This window comes from Pithys albifrons, chromosome 6 (genome assembly GCF_047495875.1).
Source record: "Pithys albifrons albifrons isolate INPA30051 chromosome 6, PitAlb_v1, whole genome shotgun sequence".
Lineage (NCBI taxonomy): Eukaryota > Metazoa > Chordata > Aves > Passeriformes > Thamnophilidae > Pithys > Pithys albifrons.
Window position 1 is genome coordinate 3,812,176 of NC_092463.1, and position 23,028 is coordinate 3,835,203.

Below are 23,028 nucleotides of genomic sequence, written 5' to 3' on the forward strand. Positions count from 1 at the left end.
TTGGGAATTAATTTATGACTGGAGAAGGGACTGGAGCACAAGTGCTGTGGGGAGAGGCTGAGGGAGCTGGGGGTGTTTAGCCTGGAGAAGAGGAGGCTCAGAGGTGACCTCAGCACTGTCTGGAACTCCCTGAAGGGAAGTTCTGGCCAGGTGGGGGTTGGTCTCTTCTCCCAGGCACTCAGCAATAGGACAAGGGGGCACGATGGGCTCAAGCTCTGCCAGGGGAAATTGAAGTTGGAGAGCAGAAAAAACTTCTTTGCAGAGAGAGTGCTCAGGCATTGCAATGGGCTGCCCAGACAGGGGGTGGATTCCCCATCCCTGGAGGTTTTTAAGGTGAGATTGGCCGTGGCACTGAGTGCCATGATCTGGTAAAGGGACTGGAGTTGGCCCAAGGGTTGGACTTGATGATCTCGGAGGGCTTTTCCAACCCAATCCCTTCTATGATTCTATGATTTCTCTTTCCATGAAGCTTTGCAGCCTGTGCTGTGGATGGGAGCTCAGGGCAGTCTGAGTCATGTTTCCTCCAGGGACAGGGCATGGGATGCCACCAGCAGTGGATTGAACCAGTTCTCCAAATTACTGCTTTGTTCAGCTTTAACTGCTTATGGGGCTGTTCAAGTGGTGTCTGCTGATGTGGCAGCTCCAGGCCATGGGGCAAATTGCAGGATAAAGAGCAGTAGTTTCCATACCTTTGTAGAACATGTCTCTGCACACTCTGCTTGCCTTGAAAAGGGGCTTTTTAAGCCCGTTTTCCTCTTTGGGTCAGTAGGTGTATCCAGCGAGGAAAGGGTTGTGTATGGACTTTATAAAGTGTTAACAGCCTCATCCCTGCCTGGCTGAATCCAGGGAAGTGAAGGCACCAGTACATCCTGCAGGGATGGCCCATTGTCTTTGGGGAAAATGTTTTAAAGGAATTGGAAAGGACTTGACTTGGAAAAAGGTCAAAAAACTTAATCCAAGTGTGAAATTGTTGCATCAGTAGTGGGCCCATGTAGAAGAAGTTCACTGATGTTGCATTAATAGTGGTTGTTAAAGTTGTTTATTTATTTATTATTTTTTATGGCTGTCCCTCCAGCTCTCCCTTGTCTTCTGGGGTCACAAAAAGAGAAACTTTCCTGGGATATACATGAGGCAGAGGCTGTTGGGAAAAGCCATGTCTTTGATTAGACCAGGGGGTATGGCTGGGCTGGGGGAGAGGAGCTGAGTGAGCTTTTGAGCCTGTCTAAATGCCAGCATGGATTTTATCACAGTTGCAGCTGGGAATCAGGGATTTACTGCGAGTTGCCGTTTGGCTGTGGGGTGTCTGGGGCCTTCCTGCTTCTCCCAGCTATTAGTTGTGGAAAAGCTGCATGTGCCACTTTGCAAACATCAAGCACAGCTCTTCAGGGGGAGGGATGGTAAATGACCCGGGTAAAATGAGCCAGGCTGGAGTCAGGAAAACCATCCAGAGTGCCAGCAAGCAATACCTGTGTCCTGAGTTTAATATATTCCCTTGCCAGTGATCGTGCCCAGGAGGATTAATGAGATGCTTTCATTTAAAGCTGGTAGGAACAGCAGTGCTTTTTTTTTTTTCGGTCTCAGAAGTGGTTTGCTTTTACCGAAATAGCTAAATGCAGGCATGTTAGGCTTAATATATATCTGTGTGTGGGTACTTGAGAAAGCATCCCATTAGGTAACCCAGTAAGTTTCTCCTGGGGAGATGCTGAGAATATCACCTTGCTGCCAGTCAGGGCCAAGATAGGCTTGTTAGCAGCTTGTGACAGCCCCACTTTGCTTTGTGGGTATTTTAAATGAGGGTAGCAGAGCTAAAGGAAGAGGTGATAACGTCTGTGCTGGTTTTTTTCTTGTTAGGGGGGTGGTGGAGGAGGAGATAGGACTAATTGCATACCTTCCAATTCCAGTTACTTCATTACAGAATAATCATTGGAGCAGCCCTGCAATCTGCTCTGATAGCAGCAGATAAGTGGTGTGGCTCGAAGCACTTCAATCTAAACAAAACTTAAGTGCTTTTTTCCTTTTTCCCTGGAGTGAAACTGTAATTTCATTATGTGAGTGTTTGCCAGGACAAAGTTGTTTTTGCAGCTGTCACGATGCTTCTCTGGGCTTTGTGTGTGTTTGAGGCATGTCCCCAGTGTATGGAGCAGAAATATCCTGAAATTCTGCATTCCCTCACCTGGCAGCTTCAGTGGAAGGTTCTCCAAGTGTTTGCCAGCTGAAGATCTGTTTAGCTTTGACGTTGGATGTCTCAAGGCATTTAGATATAAACCATTGAAGGTTTAGATTATATTCTTTTCCTTAGCAATACATGTAAATTAGTTTCTCTGTCTGCATTAGGCCCTGAAATGGTCGAGTAGAAGAGCCTGAGCTCATCTCTGCTGCTTCAGAATAGGAGTCTGTGGTGAGAGTGATCACACTGACAAATTGTGTGTCATTTTGGTTCTCTGGTGTAGAAATGGTGTTAAATGCAATCAGTGTGATGGGAAAGAGAATTATTGGGCAGAGCTTCAGAGAGGGATTTTGTCTGTCTGAAATGGGATAAAAATTGCATTGTGCTGAATCCTGAGAAATCATAACACCTTTGAATGGTTTGGGTGGGAAAGGACATTAAAGACCATCCAATCCCACGCAGTGCCATGGGCAGGGACACCTTCCACTATCCCAGGGTGTTCCAAGCCCTGTCCAACCTGGCCTGGGACACTTCCAGGGATGGGGCAGCCACAGCTTCTCTGCCCAACCTGTGCCAGTGTCTCATAAAATCCCTTCTTGGAACTGCTGTTGGTGACTTTGAGGTACCAGCTGAAGGCCATGAGAGCACTGCAGACGAGTGCCTGGATTTTGCACAGTGTAGCACCGGCCAAACCATGAACTTTTGTCAGGCTCATTTTCTCTGGACTGCCATAGAACTGTTAAATCTGATCTGTTCCTAAAAAGACAGCTGACTGTGCAATCTGAGCCACATAAAATTCTTTGTCTCTGCTTTGGACTTGAATGGAAAAGTAGTTTGTTTTCGCATTAAATCGACCTCAACTGTCGCTGCCCCAAAGGGGGTCTGTTCTTGCAGGCTCTGCTTGGATGAGTGCTCTTGGCTCCTGCTGTGGTGTAGTGTGAGCCTGCTGGCTCTGATCAGGACAGTGGGAGGATGGTAACACACTAAGACAGGTATTTGTTAACAGGTTGAGTGTTTTGGGAAAGAAAATATAGTACAGTTTTTACAAGTTAATAGATTTTGTAAGCTTGGGCTCGGTTGCATTGGTTGTAACTTGGCTGGCAGGGTTGGTGATGTAGATCCAGTTGCAACATTAAGCTCTTGGAATAAATGAAGTGGAGTGATGGTGAATTTCAAAAGATTCAAGAGTATGAGGTGCACTTAGTTGGGTCTTATGTTTTTAAGGTGGGTTTCAGAGGGAATGGCCCAAACATGCTTTGCAAAGGGACCTGTTCATTGTGTACTGGAATGGATCCAGGCTTTGGTAAGAACAGTGCGGCTTCTTTTAATGAGTTGGACTGTATCACCTTTTCTAAAGGAGGTATTTATTTGTTTGTATGGGGTAAAATCCTTTTTTTCTGACTGAGCACTGAACAGATTGCCCAGAAAGGCTGTGGGGTTTCCCTCACTGGAGATATTCCAGAACTGTCTGAACACAATCCTGTGCCATGTGCCCTGAGATGGTCCTGCTTGAGCAGAGATGTTGGACCAAACTGTGGTTTCTTCCACCCTGAGCCATTCTGTGGAAATCTGTAGCTGCTCAGACTCCTGCATCCCTTTTTAGCCACTGATGCTGCAGGACAGGAGGTTGGCAGGCTGGCTTGGGAATTGCCACAGTTTCTTTGGGATAAGGTTGTAGGACATGAGTCTTGTGTGGGAGCACAGGTGCTGTGCTGCCTTTTTGGAGGTTGGGGGCCTTGCCTTTGTAGGGAAAAGAAGCCAAAAGATGGGCTGTGATAATTTTCACTCTGCATGGGTAATTAATGCAGGTGGAAATGATGTAGCTGGAAAGGGACTTACCTATGGCCAGGAGGTTCAGCTGGGTAGTCAGGAAGGGTCTGCAAAGCACAGCTCCTTCCTGTGAGATGGCAGAGCTCCTCCACCTGTAACACCATTGCATACAGCAAAATTTTGGCATCTTTGTGTTGACATGAACTGCTGGCTCATAAAACGGTGTCTCTCACAGATGGCTCAAACCCACAGTGTAAGTTGGTTGTTGTATGTGCTGTTGTCTTCCTTTTCTCCAGTAAAAAAGCTAATCCTGCGTTCTCAAAATGGCCCATTTGCCTTCCCTGTGCCGTGCTTAGTGTTTTTGGAACTGGTCTTTGGTCTGTGCAAGTTCACAAGGCTCTTGTGACCATTTGGGGATGATGAGTTGACTTATTCATGCTCTGCTTCTCGTCTTGAAGTGTGTTAACTGAGCTTCCACGGCAGCCACCCAGCCTTGGCTCTTCTCCAGCCTCTGTTTACCTCTTAATGGCCATGGTGTGTCCTGGTGCTTCCTTCCTCTGCTCCTTGTGTTTGGCTCAGGGCTTTGATTGCCCCTCTGAAGCGTCACGTGGGTGCTGGAATCGGCACACGTGGCTGTGGATGGGGACTATCCATGGGATTTTGCATGGATGTGTTCATGAGCTGGGATGGCTGCACTGGGACTTCTCATGTGCTTCCACATCCAGTACTTAGTTATCATCCATCTTGACTGTAGAAAACGAATTGAAGGCGAATTATCCATTACTGGAGACTTTTTCTAGGGAGGAAGTTTAATGAGCACCTAAAGGGCCACAATCCTCTGGATTGTGTGTGGTGTCATGTGGCTGTGAGCAGTTTTTCCTTATTGCAGGAGCTGGATTGATTCCTCAGGGCTGGATAGCATCTGATTTTTATGTGAGGGAGGGGGGACAGCTGTCTGACTTTAATCTGAATTTACTAGGTAGTTAATAAGAAGGACCTCTGCCCCGAGTAACTTGCTCAGCCTATGTTGTGTTGCAGGAGCTCCATGGAGATGAAGCCCTGCTGGCTTTGCTCTGCTCTGAAATCCATTTGGCTTAAAGTTGCTTCCAGAATCTCACCCTTAGTGGTACTTCAGATTTGGGACAGCATAACCTGCTGGGTGTTCAAGGCTGAGATGGGGCAAAGCCTGGATGCTTTGGTGGCTGAGAGGTGACATGGAGTTTGTCCTCCAGGTGACAGGGGCATTGCTGAGAGCCATGTCCCTCTGCCTGCCTCTTCTTTTATAGTTTGCAATTTGTATTTAAAAGTAGAGGGATTTAAGGTGTTTTCTGTGCAGCTGTGGTCCCTGGAAGCAATGAACCATCGTGGTCCTTGGCACTAGAGCTGCTTTTGGTGGCTGTTGCATAAGCTGGTGTTGCTAAAGCAGCAAGTGAAGGTATTTGCAGCAGTCACTTGGAAACTGGGATATTTCAGGTCTGAATCAAGCTCAGGCTCAAACAGGTTGTGGAATTTATTTATACAACAGCACCGGGGTGTGTGACATTGCAGAGCCAAATAAACAATGGCTCCCAGCCCCAAGGCTTGTGTTGGGTGTTAGATAACGAGGCATGGGGTAATTATAGCCAGGGACATGGGTGGAGGGGTGAGGAGAAGGGTGAGGGTTACAGCCCTGTGGAGGACATGAAGTGTGCCTGGTTAATGGCAGCGTTCAGAAGCTGTAGGTGTGTCTGGGGTTGTGGGAAGGATGGAGGAGGTCAGCTCAGCAGGAGGAAGTGCTGAGTGAGTTGCAGGAGAGGTGTAGATTAATAAGGGAAAGCGGAAGGAGGTGAAGTGAAACCAGTCAAGTGTGCAGGGAGGGGCTGGTTCACACAGAAACTGGTGTGCAAAGGCAGTGGCCCACTAAGGTGTGGAGGAATTTGGGTGTTGGAGCAGCGACTGAGAATCTGCACCCAGACTCCTCAACGTGTGTGCTTGATGGGAACAGAGGAGCAGGTAAAGAAAGGGGTCTGCGTGGCTACTGGGAGCTTGGTGTTCTCTCCTCTATCCCTGCACCCCGGGGCTCCCACGGTGCCAGAGGGGCTTCTGCCCAGCCCCCTGGAGTTGCTGGACCCTTTTTGGGGTGTACTGGGTCAGTCAGCACTGAAGACCTTGAACTGGGGGCGCTCCACATCAGCAGTGCTTGGATTGTTGTTCCTGCGTGCCCTTCGCTCTGGGCAGAGCAGATCTTTTGGTGTTTGTAACTCTGTTACTGTGTCACTAATTTCCTTTTTCCTTCCCTTTTGCTCTTCAGAAATGCCATTCTCGTGAGTGTGCAAGGAACCTCCAGAACTGTAATGTCTAACCTTACATGGAATAACAACTCTTGGAAGGTACCACCCTTTTTTAACTACATGGCTTTGTTACAGGTTGGGTTAATGATGTTCTTTGCTTCACAGCTCGAATTTGAAGAACTGTGTCTTATGTAATAGTGTCCCTTTGAAAGGGCTGACAGTGCAGTGCTGCTCCAGTCTCTGATTTCCAGACAAACTGTGCAACCCAGCCCTTGATCCCGGAGTGCTGAGGGGCCATCCCTGTTTCTCTGTGAACGATCCCCGTGGGCAGGTCTGGTGTTGCCTTAGGAACAGATGGTGGTTTCTATTCAGAGAGCTGAACTAAGCTTTCCTCATACTTGGTGGCCATCCTTGGAAACATATTGCCCTTCTTTAGTGATGCACCCTGGCTGGTCTGTTTGTCTTCAGTGACCTTCTGGATCATCTTTCTTGAGGCTTCCAGCCATTTTATAAGGAATATCGTGATAGAGGGGAGTTACACTTTAACATTTAGCTTGAAATGTCTTGGCTGTTGTGCTGCATTAACCAGCTCTCAGGCGTTGGCTTGTTCCGCTGTCTGATCCCGCAGTGATGCCATAAGACTGAATTTTGGACTGCCCTGTAGGTTGCCATGGCAACAGACTGATGTCACACGCTCAAGGACATGACTTCAGTGTACGATCATGCAGAGGCACAATCAGATTTGTGGAGGAGAAAGCTGACTAATGCACATCTCAAAAGCAAACAAGGGGAATGCAGGTTACAGCTGACCAAGCAAGGTGCCTCAGGATGAAAATTCCCCGCTTAAAGAAGGGGCTGATCATGTCTTTAACACAGGAACAGTTGTCTTGATGAGCTTCTCTTTACCTTGGAGAAGCAGATGACTCACAGGTGTCCTGTATCTTTTAAAACAGGTGGTGTTCTGGGGTGGGGAAAGGCACTCTGGTTTCAGAGCTTTAAAAGGGCATTTCTTTGTTTTAAAGAACCTCTCAGTGGTCTTGTAAGCACCCTGAGAGCACTTGAACTTGCTTAATGTTGTTCAAACAGTTTAATTGGTTTTCCAAAGCTTTTATTTTATCCATAACATTGGAAGGTGAAAGGGGAACTCCGCATCTGCATTATGGTCACATTTTCCTATATCCTATTAGCAGATTCCAAGATTGTTTAATGTGATCTCCACCCATTTCATTTGGCTGCAACCTTTGCTCCCATGAAAACAAGGCTGATTGTTCTGAATTGCTGTGTGTATGTGCTTTGGCACGGCATGAAGGTACCTATAATAACACAACCATTGTCTGGAAAAAAAGCAGTTTGCAGTAATAACTACAAATAAAAGGGTGCAGTCCCGGGGCAAGACAGATAATGGTTGTTTTCCCACCCATTGCATGGAGGAGATTCCTAGCATGGTCACCCCTCAGCATGACAGGGTTGTGGGCTTTAGCCTGGGATGTGAATATTGGGAATAAGGGACTGAAATATTTGCGTGTTGTTCCAAGTTTCTCTTTCCTGGCCACGGTTCCATTGCTCATATCTACGGATGGGGAGGCTGAATGACTTTTGCACAATGCAGTGTTTTATTTGCATGCTGTGAGCAGTTTAACAAGTGTGTGTGCTAAATGAAGCATTCCCACTTTTCAGTTAGCAGCTGACGCACCCTTAAATTAAAAAAAAAAAAAGGAGAGAAAAAAGAAAGTGCCTTTAGGTTGAACAGTGGGGTTTTGAGGGGTGACACTGTGCTGTGTGTTTGAGAGGATGGTGAGTCGTGCCAAGCCTGAATGTTGCCTTGAAATGCCGTGAGATTCAGCAAATAACCGACTCAAGCTCCTTCGTGCTGAAATAATTCTGCTCATCTCTGCACTTTGTGGGGTAAAAGCTGTTACAGTGAGAGGTTTGGGTGTAACATAATTGTTTTAAATGTTCAGTGTCACAGGGATTGTGGGTATTCAACAGAAACTGGCATTTCTTATGGCAGTTTTGTTGCCTCCCAGCACAGGAAGCTGTGGAGTGTTAAAAAAGAGGCAAGGAAGGAGTTTAACAACTCTGTCTGTAAGTCAGGATGCTTGAATTCAGATCCTGGCCTTGAGCTGAAAGGACTGGAAGCTCTGCAAGATCCAGTGATTCAAACTGCTCTGCAGAACAAGGAGATAATGGTGATGGACTACCAAGAAGGGCAGCCTTGCTGAAAAGAGAGGCTTTGTGATAGGGTCAAGGGGAAGGAAGTCTGGAGAACTTAGAAAAGGACCAGATGGTTTTGGAGGTGGGGAAAAAGTGAACTATCCCTGTAGTTTGTTCTTGCAGCGGAGCCAGCAGGAGGAACTTGATACCAAACAAAAGTAGGCACACCCAGGATTGAGCACAGGAATCCTGGAAAGCTGATTTTCATTGCTGCAGTGCTTTTCTGGGGGACAAATCCCTTCCTCAGTGGCAGATGTGGACAATGTGTGAGTGTGTGTGAAAGTTTGAGGGTGTTTGATGTTGTTCTTTAACAACAGTAAAAACAATACTGATGTATGAAATGATACTCCAAGTGGGGAGCCAAGAGGGATGCAGTTCCCTGAGGAGGAAATAATGACAGAAGATGCATTAAAAAAGAGGGAGAGGTTGTTTCCAGGGTGTGTTAATGGGCTGTGATGACTGGAAGTGTGATAGAACAGATTGTAGATCCTGCGTATCAAAGTACCAGTGGCAATGATTTTTCAAGTTGTTGAAACTTGCATCCACTAAAAAAATAAATTCTGTTCTTCCTAATAGGTTAATCCACTGTAATTGACTGTGAATTAAACCTGGGGGAATTTTCCCAGCTGTATGTGATGCACAACTTCTTTGCTGTCTACTTGGCAACGGTACCTTCAGATAATTAAAAGCTGTTTTTTTAAACCCACTCTTCTTTCAACTCTTGTTTTTCTGCATCTTGCTAATTCTCTGAGAGCTGTCAGTCACTCTTGTGGCTAAGGTGTGAAAATCAAGATAATGTGCTTTTAGGAAAGGAAAACTGCAGGTGATCTTTTGCTTTTTAAAAAAAAAAAAGGCATAAAAACTACTAAACTTGGTGAATATGTGAAGCTTTTTAACATGCACGTCACTGCTACAGTTCTAAAAGTAACTCAACTTTCCCAGTCCAGTATAGAAAACTGTAAATTCACTTTGACTTTCAGAGCTCTGGAGCCACTTGCCCCTCTAAAGTCAATAACCAAACCTCCATGGTTTGCTTAGAAAGCAGTTCTAATTACCCAGAAATTAGAGTTGCTGTTCAGCAGAGGGATCCTCTGGTTTCAGCACAAAGTTTCCTTGCTCTGTGGTGTTCTGAGAGCCTGAAGGGTGGGATGCAGCTCCACTGAGTTTCCAGATTCCAAGCAGTGTGAGGGACTGTTTTTAATAGTGATGATAAAAACAGCTATTCCCAGTTGGAGTTTAGTCAGTGGTACAATTATCAGAGCTATGAAATAGTGCAGGGATGGCTCGGGATGGAAAAACTGCGGCTTGAAACTTATTTTCTTGAGGGAGCTGTTTGAAATTATTTCCTGCAAGCTCATGGAGAATTAGTGAGAGATGTCAGATGGTGAGGGATCAAGCTTGGTGATTGCTCTGGTAATTTAGTTTTTGGGCTATCCAGCTTCAGCTGGAGAGAATTGGTGGTTGAAAGCCAGTGTGATGAGTAGAGCTCTGGAGCTGGCACGTTGGATTTCTCAGGGAATGTCCCTCTCCAAGGTGTGCTCCCAGTGGGAAAACATGCTGAGTGTTCCCACAGTGCAGCAACAATCCCCAGCTCCAAAGCTGCTTCACTTCAACCATCCATTTTAAACCACACCTGTGGGTGCTGCCTTTTCTGCTTTGCTTCTTAGTGGTTTGGTGGGTTTTATTCTTATTTTCTCTGAGAGTATTGATTGTACTGGAGGGAGCAGGGGGGGTACTGGGTTAGGCAGCAATACTTATATTTTTTTCCTTTTCTGCCTTGGTTATAAAGATGTTTTTAGACCTGTTAGAGCAGGTCCAGAGGAGGCCACGAAGATGCTCCAAGGGCTGGATCCCTCTGCTCTGCAGCCAGGTTGGGAGAGCTGGGGGTGTTCTGGAGAAGAGAAGGCTCCAGGGAGACCTGAGAGCCCCTTCAGTGCCTAAAAGGGGCTTATTAAAAAGAGAAAGAGTCACTTTTTACATGGGCAGATAGTGATGGAACAAGGGGGAACAGCTCTAACATAGGAGGAGAGATTTAATTAGATTTTAGAAAGAAATTCTTCCCTGTGAGGGCAGTGGGACTCTGGCACAGGTTGCCCAGAGATGCTGTGGCTGCCCCATCCCTGGAAGTGTCCCAGGCCAGGCTGGATGGAATTTGGAGAAACCTGGGATAGTAGAAGGTGTCCCTGCCCATGGCAAGGGGTGGAATTGGATGATCTTTAAGGTCCCTTCTAACCCAAACAGTTCTGTTTTTTATTTTTTTGCATTAAAATTTTCAAGTCTTGTGAAACAAACCTGAATCTGATGTTTGTAGAGAAGTTCATACTTCCCAAGTGGTCACTGACCTGGAAAGAATTGCACCAGAATTTTCTGGACTCCTGTTGTAGGTCTGTGCTACTGAATTTTGAAGATGAAATATGAAAAGGGAAAGATTTGCAGCAAAAGTTCTCAGAGTTCACAAGGCACTTGAGTGTGCCAAAGGTGTCCTTTACTGAAATTTTAGTGCTATTTTGGGGCCTTTCCCTTTTCTTTAAGGAATGAATTAACAGTGGAATTCGTGCTATGTGTGGAATTTCTGAAAATTTAATTGTCTTAGTTGCTGGGTGTATGGACTGTAAAGCTCTGAAAATATCAAACTATTTTTTACTTCAATAACTCTGAGTTATTAATGGAAAAAAATCTCTTATCTTTTTTTTTGGCTCTATTTTTAAAGATCCCCAGAATTGGGAGGTTTCCAGGTTAGCTCAGATTTTAAAGAGCCTTCTGAAAAAATCACACACAAGGATATTGTGTTTAATCTCGGTCTCTACTACAGTTTACCAGTCAAAAATCCCTGAGCTTATCTGTGGCTGAGTTAGTTCAGCAGATGTTCTGGGTGTGTTGTTCTTTTAACAATTTGTGTAAAACCAGGTGGTGCTTTGGCAGGGAAGGATTTGCAGCGTGTTCTCTGCCTGCTTTGTGTCTTCATGCTCAGCTTCATGTCACACTCCTGGGCTTTGGGTGTTCCAAGGCCTTTCTGGTCCCTTTGGGCAGGTTTTATGTTTTTCTTTACAAGCTGTAAGGGAGTTTAGTGGTGAGAAATACCCTCTGCACCCTGATGCTGTGTTGAGATGATCCACCTGCCTTTGTGTGGCCACCAGTGCCCTCCCTGATCCTGTTCCTGCTGCTCTGTACACAGAATCATAGAATGGATTGGGTTGGAAAAGACCTCTGAGATCATCAAGTCCAACCCTTGGGCCAACTCCAGTCCCTTGACCAGATCATGGCACTCAGTGCCACGGCCAATCTGCATTTAAAAACCTCCAGGGATGGGGAATCCACCCCCTCTCTGGGCAGCCCATTCCAATGCCTGAGCACTCTCTCTGCAAAGAATTTCTTCCTGGTATCCAGCCTAAACATCCCCTGGCAGAGCTTGAGCTGTGCCCTCTTGTTCTACTGTTGGTTACCTGAGATGAGCTCTGCAAGTGCCTGGTTCCATAGGGTGGATAATGAGGGGTCTGCTTGGATTGTGGTGCTGTGCCTGGTGCTGTTGGGAGTCCCAGCAGCCCTGCTGTGCTGTTCCTGCTACCACTGGTTTGTATTCCAGCTTTATGTTGCTGGCTGGGACACCCTGGGGTCCTGTTTCTGTGCCTCTCAGTGCATCCCTTCATGCTGCAGGCCTGGAGCTGTGGGAGATGTTTGTTCCGTGCTGCACCTGGGTCAGGGCAATCCCAGACAGAATCATAGAATGGATTGGGTTGGAAAAGACCTCTGAGATCATCAAGTCCAACCCTTGGTCCACCTCCAGTCCTTTTACCAGATCATGGCACTCAGTGCCACGGCCAAGCTCAGGTTAAAAACCTCCGGGGATGGGGAATCCACCCCCTCTCTGGGCAGCCCATTCCAATCCCTGAGCACTCTCTCTGCAAAGAATTTTTTTCTGCTCTCCAACTTCGAATTCCCCTGGCAGAGCTTGAGCCCATCGTGCCCCCTTGTCCTATTGCTGACTGCCTGGGAGTACAGGCTGGGAGAGGAAAGGACTTGAGGGTTCCTTTGGATGGAAGGCTGGATGAGCCAACAGTGTGCACTCACAGCTCAGAAAGCCAACTGTGTCCTGGCTGCTCCCCCTCTGCTCTGCCCTCCTGAGACCCCACTTGGAATGCTGTGTCCATCTCTGGGGGCCTCAGACCAGCAGATCCAGAGGAGGCCATGGAGGTGATCAGAGATGTCTTCCCTGGTGTGCAGACAGAGCTGGGAGAGCTGGGGTGGTCCATCCTGGAGAAGGGAAAGCTTTGGAGAGACCCACTGCAGCCTCCCAGTACCTCAAGAGGGCTCATGAGATGAAGGGAGAGCAATTTCTGATACAGGCAAAGAGTCACAAGTCTGGGACAATGTTTTTGAACTGACAGGGCAGGTTTAGGTTACATATTGACAAGAAATTTCTGGCTGTGAGGGTGGTGAAGCCCTGGCACAGGTTGCCCAGAGAAGCTGTGGATAGTGGAAGAGTCCCAGGCCAGGCTGGTCAAGGCTTGGAGCAACCTGGGCTGGTTGGTGGAAGGTGTTCCTGCCCATGGCAGGGTTGGAATGAGATGAGCTTTAAGGTCCCTTCCACCCAAGCCATTCTGGGAGTCCATGAAACAGATGGAATGTTCTCAGAGAGCTTGGAGACTCAGGAGCCTGACCCCCCCCAACCTCAGGGCTGCAGGTGGGAACTGCACTCTTTAGAATCACAGACTGTCCTGAGTTGGAGGGGACCCACAAGGATCATCGAGTGTCTCCCAAGAAGCCACAACAGAAGAAGGCTGGAAAACCGAGCACTCTCCATCCAGGGAGGAATATTCTGTCCCTCCTGAAGCCTTGACATGACTAATGCCAGACAGGATGACCCAGCAGAAGTGCAGTGGGTGGCTCCCTGCTCTGCTGCAGGGGACAGACACCCACCTAAAGGGCTGTCCAGGCGAGTTTGTTGCCTTCCAGGGACTGAAATCAGACATGTCGTGGGAGGGCTGCCAAGAGAGCTTAAAGGTCAAGATAAAGTTCAGCAGATGACTGATTACACTTGTAGGAAAACAAACAAACAGAAATTTATTGATGATTAAAATAAGAGTAAGAAACAAACATGAAACCAATGTATTTTCTCTCCCATTTCACTGCTCTGCCATAGGGCATCCCCTGTCCTTCTCTGACCTCGGTGGGGTTTTTCCCCATCCTCTCTCTATCAGGTGTTTTTTACCTTTTCTTAGATAAGTTTTCCCAGTGGCACCAGTTGTTTAACTGATGGGCTCAGCCATGTCCGATGGTGGAACCACCAGGAAAGGGTCTGGGGCAGCCCTGACCTCCTGCAGAGGCCCTGTTAGAACCTGACACTAATTAGTGACTTTTATTTTTTCTTAAGTTGTAACCTGTTCTTTAGGGGATTTTTGTTTTGTTTTATGGGATGCAGCTGGAAAGCCCAGTGACTCCAAAGCTTGTCCAGGGGCTGTGGGTGGTGGTGTGTCTTGTTTGTTTGTTTGTTTGTGGGTGGGTTGTCTTTAGATGCTCCTGAGAGTCTGTTCTGTTGGAATTTTGCTGTCCTCAGCAGATGGAATGAGGCACTTGGTTCTAAAATAATTCTGTGAGAAAGAGTTTGAGCTTCTTTTTTGCATGAAATATGTCCTGAAGTTGGGTATACTTAGGATAACTTTTCCCAACTTACTTTTCCCAACTTTGCAGGGCAGATTTTTTTTTTTTGGTAAATTGCTGACCTGTAAATTGGAAGCTTCAGAGTTCAGCATTTTTACCTTGTCCTTGCAAAGTGAAAGGTGGTTTTCTGGGAAGGTGTGACATTGGGGCACCAGCAGTGCCCTATTTAAACAGAAACTGAGAGGGATTTATCATTTTGTGACAAATAATGAGACAACTGGTGCAAAAAATAGTGGAAAATGCTCATATGTGAGAACAGGGTGGATTCAGGAATATGATAGAAAAAGTTGGGTATTTTGAAAGACAGAAATCATGGACTGTTAAGCAGTTGGAATGAACATTAAAAATAATGTAATCCCAACCCCCTGCCATGTGCAGGAGCATCTCCCACTAGACCAGGTTGCTCAAGGCTTTATCCAGCCTATCCAAATATTTGCAGCTGATGGCACAGTTACTTCTAAACCCCTTTTTTGGGTACTGTTATTTTTAATCCAGTGTATGTGCTCCTAAATAAGGTTTGCTGAATTTGGTTTTGGAGACTCTTAGGAAAAATTTGAGTGCTTTAGAGATGCCTCCTGAACATTGTAACCTCCCAGCCCTGCAGAATGAATTTGTGGACAAAACTCATTCTGCTTGGAGTATTTTGTGTGATTTGGTTTCATTGGGGTTTTTTTGAGGGGTTGTTTTTTGAGTGGTGGTTGTGGAAGGTTTTGTTAGTTTGGTTTGGGTTTTTTTTTGTTTTTTTTTTTTGTGACTTTGTTGAAAGGTATCCACAGTGGTACAGGACACAGAAATCCACCACATAACCTTTTGGTTAAAGGGTGTGATTCCACAGAAGTAAATAAAAATTTATTACTGAACTGTGTAGGTCTGGGGTCAGGAGGTATGGGCTGGTCTCTGAAAGGAGAAATGTCAGCCCAAAGGCTGGACCAAACCAGTCAGGGCCACTGAAACTGCTAAACCCATATTTAATTCAGTAAATTGAGTTGTAAAGCTGATGAATTTAGTGCTTATCATTGAGTCACCTGCTGTGGGGTTTCCCTTATTAGTAGAGTTCTGAGGAAGGAACTGTATTTATTTATTTACTGGGTATTTAAAAGTCAACTGTATTTATTTATTTACTGGATTTTTAAAAGTCAGCTGTAGTTTTGTTCTTCTGTTTTCGAAGTCATTTCATACCCCATGGAGAGATACAGAGAAGGAATTAGAGCTGTGAATAGAGATACAGAGAAGGAATTAGAACTGTGACTGGGACAGGGGGACTTGTTTGTTGCCTGTATAGTGTCCAGTGTGATATTTTTGGTTTCCTGGGACATTTTCCTTTGTCACTCTTTGCCAATAAAAGGGCCAGTCCTGTAGCACACAGATGCAAAGATACACCTGTAATCAGAGGAGTTTTGCAGGTGATTTTATTCCCACTTTGCCACAGGAGCTGCCACAAAACAGGCAAAGGAGACTTTGGGAATTAGAGTGGGTCGTTATGTCAGTGCTGCTGGATCATCCCTAACAAACTATTCCGGGTGACCCAGTGAGGAATTCCTGTCAGGAAGGCCATGTGATGGTCAGTGTGAGCTGTCACAGCACAAACAAATCCACCCACCACGTGCCAAGACGAGCCCAGGGCAGCTCTCCAGCCAGGCAGGGTGATGAAATGGTGCTGACAATCCTCATCTGCCACGTCAGTGTTGTTGCAACAATAATTATCAGGAGCTTTTTTAGCAAGCTAATGTTGTGTTCTTGAAAAAGATGGGATTCTCCTTGCTGGTTTTAACTGGCTTTCCCTAAAGTGGGATGGGTTGGCTCTGGTGGTGCTCAAGCTGATCTCTACCTTCCAGGCTGTCTGGGTTTCTGTCTCTGCTGTTTGTCCTCAAACTCCCTTTTCACATCAGCTCTGCATCTTGCAGTCCTTTCCACCCATCTTTGCATGTCCAGGAGCCATCCAGGGAGCCCTCAGCCTTACAGAACCAGGGCACGATGTCTCCAGAGCCCTGGGAGTGCTGCTCTACTATTTTTGGAAGCAGCTCTGTTGCTGCTATAATAGGAAGGCTTCTGGAAGCTTTCTCCTTCCTCTCGCCCCAAGAAAGTGGCCTTTCAGCTCAGCTTTCCTGAATGCAGGCTCTGCATGGCAGAACAAGCCTGGTTTTATACCCTAAGGAATCCAGACGTGGCTTCCAGTGTGCTGTGTCCAGTGAGTGTTTGTGCCCAGGCAGGGATTTGCTGGATTTGTTTTCCTCTTGGATCAGGCAGGACAAATCTAATGAGCCAGTTCTGAACTTCTTCCCCATTGAGCAACGGGTGATGTCCTTACCCACATTGTGCAAGACAGCTGAAACCTTTCAGGAATAGCTGAACAAGGGAAACACTTGCAATATTATTTTTTCTCTAAAAATACACTGTTAAGAGGGTGCAGCAGAGCTTGTCTTGCCTTCATTTTCTTTTCCCTTCCGAGAGTTGCCTTTTGAGGGGACGACTCAGTCCTTTCAAAGCTCACCCCACCTAGAGAGAAAGCAGCTTTGCTACCAATGTGAAGCCTTTCATTCTTTATTGACATGATCTTGGAAGGCAGACAGGTTCTCTCTGTAGTGCTTCATTAGAATAAGCATTTCATATGCTTATCAGTGCAGGCAGTGGCACTGTTTGACAGCAGTGGAGAGTCAGTGTTGCCTTGGAGCCCTGCACGCTCATTCCCCACTTCTGAAACGCTCCGAGTTTTGCCCATTGTGCATTCAGGAGGGACTTTAAGAAAATTAAAACCCACTTTGTGGCAGGCACTTTTTCCAGGTGTGGATTGGAGTGGGCTGAGTCCAGTCTGAGTAGTGAGAACCTCCATCCCAATGGGCTTTGTGAGTGCTGGTCAAGGAGCGGAACACTTTGGGGTTATCTCTCTCCTAGCTCAGCTCCCTGAGCTGCTTCAGGGAAGAAATCACATGGGAAAGCAGTGCTGTAAAGTGTGAGAGGGCTGGGAGGAGGAGAGGGCTGAGACAGTGACTGGAACAGTGTTTTGGAACATCCATGTGTTTGTTCCTGCTGTTCTGGATGCTCAAACTCAGATTTAGAACAGAATCACAGAATTGTGAGGGTTGGAAGGGACCTCTGGAGATCATCCAGTCCACAAAGCAGGATCACCTAGAGCAGGTTACACAGGAATGTGTCCAGCTGGGTTTGAATGTCTCCAGAGAGGGAAAATCCACGACCTCCCTGGGCAGCCTGGTCCAGTGTTCTGCCACCTTCAATGAGAAGAATTTCTTCCTCATGTTGAGGTGGAACTTCTTGTGTTTTATTTTTGGCCAGTGTTCCTTGTCCTGCCAGTGGGAACCACTGGAATGAGCCTTGCACCATCCTCTGACACCCAACTTCAGATATTTATGTGCATTGATGAGGTTCCCTCTCAGCCTTCTCCAGACTAAATAGTTCAAGCTCCCAGAGTCTTTCCTCATATGAGAGATGCTCCAGATCCCAAATCATCTTTGTGGCCCTCCACTGACTCCCTTTATGTGAGAATCCTCAGCTTTCAGTTAAAAAGCTGCTCTGCCTGGTGTGATCCAGGGTTCAGAGTATGGATGGGAGCCTGGTGGGGATGAGGAAGGGCTGGAGTGAGTTTGGTGGGAAATGAGCTGAGGGCAATGGTAACAAGGTCGTGCTGCTTTGCCAGCTCTGGTTCCTGGTGTGGTATCAGCTGGTTTTGGGGTGTGAGTAGACACAGGAAGGTCCTCCACATTTATTCCAGCTGGAGCCCCTGTGGCAGCTTTATTGGATTTAGATGAGATAACATCAGATCTGTGCAACTTTATCCTTTTTGACCACCAAACCATGATGAGCACACAAGGTTTTCCAAGGCACACGATGTCTGTGGTGGCTCCTTTAGTGTCAAAAGGCAGTTCTTTGAGGTGTTCTAAATAGGTAGATATTCCATGAAGGATGGTTGAAAATGAAGGATTGTGTTCCTGTAAGTGTCTGAGGGGCTGAGTATGAGGACTTGGTGTATCATCTCACTGTCCAGCCTAGTCTGGGAACTGGTGTAGATCATTCCCAGTGGGAATGCTGGAACTAGGGAAAGCTTTCTGCCAGAGCTTCTTGCTTGGGAGATTCTGGTGCTGTTACAAGTGTCCTGGTGGTGTTTGAGAGGGAGGGAAGGATGCCTGGGCTGGGAAATAACAGAGTTGCATGTCTGGTGAACAAGTTGTCTTAGAGACAAGTGTCATGTAACAACCAAACTTGAGCTCAGTGGTGGGAAAATGGACACGGAACTCTGTTGTTGCAGGAAAACAAACCCCCACATCTTTACTATAAGGCCTCAGCACTGTTTTTTTTTCTATCATGACTGTTATTTGATATTACCACCTCTGAGTTCCCCTGTGCAATACTTGCTGCTGCTTTCTCCTGCATCCTGAGTGTGCTGATGCTCTTTGCCCAGCTGATCCAGGATGACATCCCTGTGGAGCATCCCAAGGCTTGTCCTGCTGGAGGTGGGGTGGGCAGACGTGTTTTAACCCATGTTTGTACCAACAGGGTGCTGATTGCTGCTCAGATCCAGTCCTGAGGCCTCCTTTGTAGAAAGTGAATTTTCTGAGAGGATGTGCCCACCCTTTGAACTCCTTTGTTGAGCAGCTACAGCTCAACCACACTCAGTAAAGCTTCACTTCAGCATATCCAGACCTGCAGTGAGTTGCTGCACAGCTGAAGAGACCTTGGCCCTCCCTTCATCCACTCTGCCTGAGTGAATCCATTTGTTTTCCTGAGCTGCAGCAGCAGCATTCAAACCTGCTGATAAGACAGGGAATTTTGTGGGACAGAACTGCTGTCCATGGCTGGGAGGATGTGATGCTTTCCTGCTGCCAAAATCAGAGTCCTTCCCACTTCTTGTGCATGAAGGCATATGTTTGGGGGTGGTTTCAGAAAGGGAGAACAACACAATTAGGTTTTTAACTTCCTCTCCTGTTTTGTTTCTCTGTGCATCTGTATTGCACTTTTTCTCTGTGCAAAACTTAACAAATCAGCTGAAGCACCTACAGCTAAGATCAGCCTTGGTACAGAAACACAGTGGTAATTAAAAGGCAGTAAGTATCTCTGCCAGCTTGGATGCTGAATTTTTTTTTCTTTTTCTCCCTTTTTTTTTTTAATTCACAAGCACAGCTTTTTACTCCTCACACAGTAGGAATTTGTCAGGAGCTTGCTGGCATTAATAGTGTATTTCAGCTCTTTTCTATAGCCCAGCAGCTATAGAGGAGGGGAAAAGGCATGCTTTGTATGGAGCTGTGCTGCAGGGCCCATCTCAGCTTGGCTCTGTCTATTTTGCCAGCTTTTGCTTCCCTCTGGTAGGTGCTGGTCCCTTCCTAAATATGTGACATCCCATTTTGTGATGCCTGAGTGTGGCTCAGGGTTGTTAATGCTCCTCACCTGAACCACTTCTCTTTCTCTTCATGGCTTTGCTTCTCAAGCTCTTCACTGCAAACAAGATATCTTTGGGTTTTCAAAGCTTTTTTATATTCTATTTCTCAATGGGTCTCCAGAGGAAAAGGACTAGCACAAACCATGGTATTTCTAACCAGGGGTAGATGGGAGGGGGTTTTAGCTCTTGAAAAAGTGAGTGGCATTCCTGAAATGGTGTGGTTGGGTTTATTTGGGTGTGGATATAATCATGTTTTTGGGATACAGTTCCTGCTGAGTCTGAAATGCTGGTGTCAGTAAAGCCAGAGGGAAAGCCAGACAAAAGCTTGGAGGAAAGTCAGGATTTCAGTGCCTCTTGCTGATGGTTCATGGGAAAGTAACGATTTTGTGTTTAACTTTGATTTTCCTAAAGCACTGGGCACGTGCTTTTTCCCCCCTCTGTGAACTGCTGTTTGTGAATATATATTTTACAGCCCACAAAACATCAGAAACAGCTGATTTTTTTTGTGCCTGGGTTTCACTCATAGAGGTAGGTCCTTGTTACAGACTCTGAATAGTGTAATGAAAATGAAAAGCTTTAATTTTTGCTGCTCATGGCACTGACTCCTGGTATTCCTGAATTCCTGGAGCTGAGGATGTGCTCTCATCCCCCTGCTCTGCCAGGGCAATGCCTCTGTCTTCTCCACCCCACTCATTTCTTAGCCTTGTGTAGAGCTCAGCAGAGCTTTCTTCATGAACACTGGAATGTGTTTATATTATATTTTATGTATTATTTTAGGCTCCTGCTACTCAAATGTAGGCAAATGATTAACCTCTCATTCACCACCAGTAGACCAATCGTGAAGTTGCCATAGTGGAATTCAGATCAGATGGATCTGAACCAGCTTCTGTTTGTCCTGCCTGGAAAGTTCATCCTTCACCACTTTCTCAGTGAGTGTGACTACCAAGAGCAGTTTGTCCAGGCCAGGAGTGTGTAGTGGGAACACTTGAGTTGTAACCACAGTGGTCAAACCCTGGAGAGCTGAGCTGTGGGAGGTGATGGGAAGGGGGGATGTGAGAGGCTCCATCCCTGCAGGAGCAGAACAGCAGTGGGAACACTGGGCAAAGCTGATGGGAAGGGGGGATGTGAGAGGCTCCATCCCTGCAGAAGCAGAACAGCAGTGGGAACACTGGGCAAAGCTGATGGGAAGGGGGAATGTGAGAGGCTCCATCCCTGCAGGAGCAGAACAGCAGTGGGAACACTGGGCAAAGCTGATGGGAAGGGGGAATGTGAGAGGCTCCATCCCTGCAGAAGCAGAACAGCAGTGGGAACACTGGGCAAAGCTGATGGGAAGGGGGAATGTGAGAGGCTCCATCCCTGCAGGAGCAGAACAGCAGTGGGAACACTGGGCAAAGCTGATGGGAAGGGGGGATGTGAGAGGCTCCATCCCTGCAGGAGCAGAACAGCAGTGGGAACACTGGGCAAAGCTGATGGGAAGGGGGAATGTGAGAGGCTCCATCCCTGCAGGAGCAGAACAGCAGTGGGAACACTGGGCAAAGCTGATGGGAAGGGGAGAACAACCTGCTGCAGTCAATCCCAGCTCCCTGGGGACACAGCACTGTGCTCAGCATCCTGCACTAAAGGCATTCCTTTATTAGTGCCTGGTCCTCTGGAGAGGAAGCAAATGGGCTCTAAAACAATCTGCTGGTAGCCCAGGCTGGAGTGGCTGAGGCTTTCCAGGGCTCTCTGCTGTGTCACTCTTCCCTCTCATGCTCCAGCTCCCAAGTTGTTGTTCTTTCCCCATCAGAGTCCGTTACAGTGCCAGTGAGAGCATCTGCTCCAAGGACAAGGTGTAGAAGGCAGGGAGAACAAGAGATACCACAGAACACTTTTGGGGTTGGAGTAATCAGCCTTATCAGCACGTGATGCAAAGACAGGGCAGTTTTCACAGGGCTGGGATGGGAGGCTGTGTGGTGACATGTGTTTTGTCCTTTCTGGAATCCACGGCGTTATTTTGATTAGAGCACTAACGTAACTCCTGGCAGCATCAGATCTCACTGCCAGCAGCTATTCCCCTCCCAGCCCTGCTGCAGTGCTAACAAGCAGAAGGATCTTGTGTGTCCTGTTTACAGGGAGCTCGGGGGACGGCGTGTTCCGTGGGAGGTGCCAAGGTGGTGCTGCAGCTGTATATAAGGTGTCAAGAGTGTGGTGTGTGCAGACAGGCTGTTGTGTTCATTGTGCTTCAGAAACTCCAGCTGCAGTAATGGCATGATGATGTTAAGTTCTTTTATATATAAATATGTATCTTTTATGTCTGTGTGCATATATGTTATTTTTTGTCTCATGGGGAGGTCTGTGCCTGGATCGTCTGTGCCTCACCTGCTGCTCCTTAAACATGATCCTCTGTTTGTTCAGTTTTTAGGTGGCAGAGACACAGTGAAGCTCTGTGTGGGGCCAGGAGAGCTGATGGGGCAGCCCTGGGTGTGACCCAGGATGGACTGGCTGTGACTGTGCCTTAGCTGGAAGAGGTAGTTACCATGAAGAGTTCCTGCAGAGCTGGTCTCCACAGGGAACCGCTGAACGCCACATCCTCCACCTTCCACCAAGTCAAACGGTATGGACAGACTGGCTGCCTGCCTGCAGCTGAGCATCAGCCCTGCCTGGGCCTTCTCCTTGCTCCCCTGTTGTCTTGTCACTCACATTTTCCATCTAAACTCTTACTTCCGCATGGCATTTAAGTGAAATGTTCTAGTGACTTCAGGGCAGAAATGTTCTGTGACATTTTTATTTGATAATGACAACTACAGATTCCCTACAGCTGGTGGTGAGCTTGGAGAAATCCTTGGGTTTTTTAGCAACAGCTGTAAATCAGTTTGGGAACATGACTTTGAAGTAAGACTTAGTTGGCGAATGGCTCGTCAGAGTAGGCTTTGAAACATGCAGTCAGCTTAGAGCAAGTGGAACTGCTGGCACTCATTGTTGTGGTTTGTCTTACTATGGAGTAAGTAATTAGATTAGTTTAAGCTCAGATTTTGCATTGCTCACTCTCCTGTGTCTCTTATTAAGAAGAAATGCACGATTGATTTCAAACACTTGTGCTTATGTGACAATTAAGTGAACGCCTCTCACTGTGTCTCGTAGGAACATGGTGCAGAACAACTTGTCCTCATGCAAATGCAGGAACATGCTGGTTTGTTTGAGTTCAGGCTGCTTCACAATATATGGATCTTCTCTTTTTTCTTCCTTTTCTGAAAGCAAGACTCCTAAACTTCCTCAGCCTGGAGAAGAGCGCCAGCTTTTCGGTTTCCAAAAGCTGTGTGGGTTTAAAGCAAACTTTTAACCTTTGTTCTTTGTGGTTGTGCAGACAGCATATACTTGCTATGTTAGTCTCATGGTAATTTAGTGCTGGAAAAGACTTCCTGGGTCACCCAGCTCTTTGCTTTCCCAAGCAGGATCTCACAATCCCTTTTGTGAACTTAGTCTAGCCTGAAAACATTTACATCTTTTCCTACAGCTCTTCTTTCTCCTCCCGTAGATGAAGCCATTACTGAAGATGACAGATCTGGCTTTGCAATTAGGAA

General features: G+C 46.7%; 1 protein-coding gene across 4 annotated transcripts in view; it reads left to right on the top strand.

The window, feature by feature from the left end:
* Positions 1-23,028, top strand: part of FBXO34 (F-box protein 34) — a 42,312-nt gene that overhangs the window by 8,556 nt on the left and 10,728 nt on the right. Inside the window, exons 1-3 of one of the 4 annotated variants that reach the window (XM_071557250.1) lie at positions 5,682-5,929; positions 6,228-6,306; positions 21,863-22,061. In XM_071557250.1, coding sequence (XP_071413351.1) covers positions 21,985-22,061 — 77 coding nt within the window. In that variant the 5' untranslated portion in view covers positions 5,682-5,929; positions 6,228-6,306; positions 21,863-21,984. Of the gene's footprint in view, positions 1-5,681; positions 5,930-6,227; positions 6,307-21,565; positions 21,619-21,862; positions 22,062-23,028 lie in introns of those variants that run through there. The other 3 variants (XM_071557249.1, XM_071557253.1, XM_071557251.1) reach the window with 3 other exon arrangements.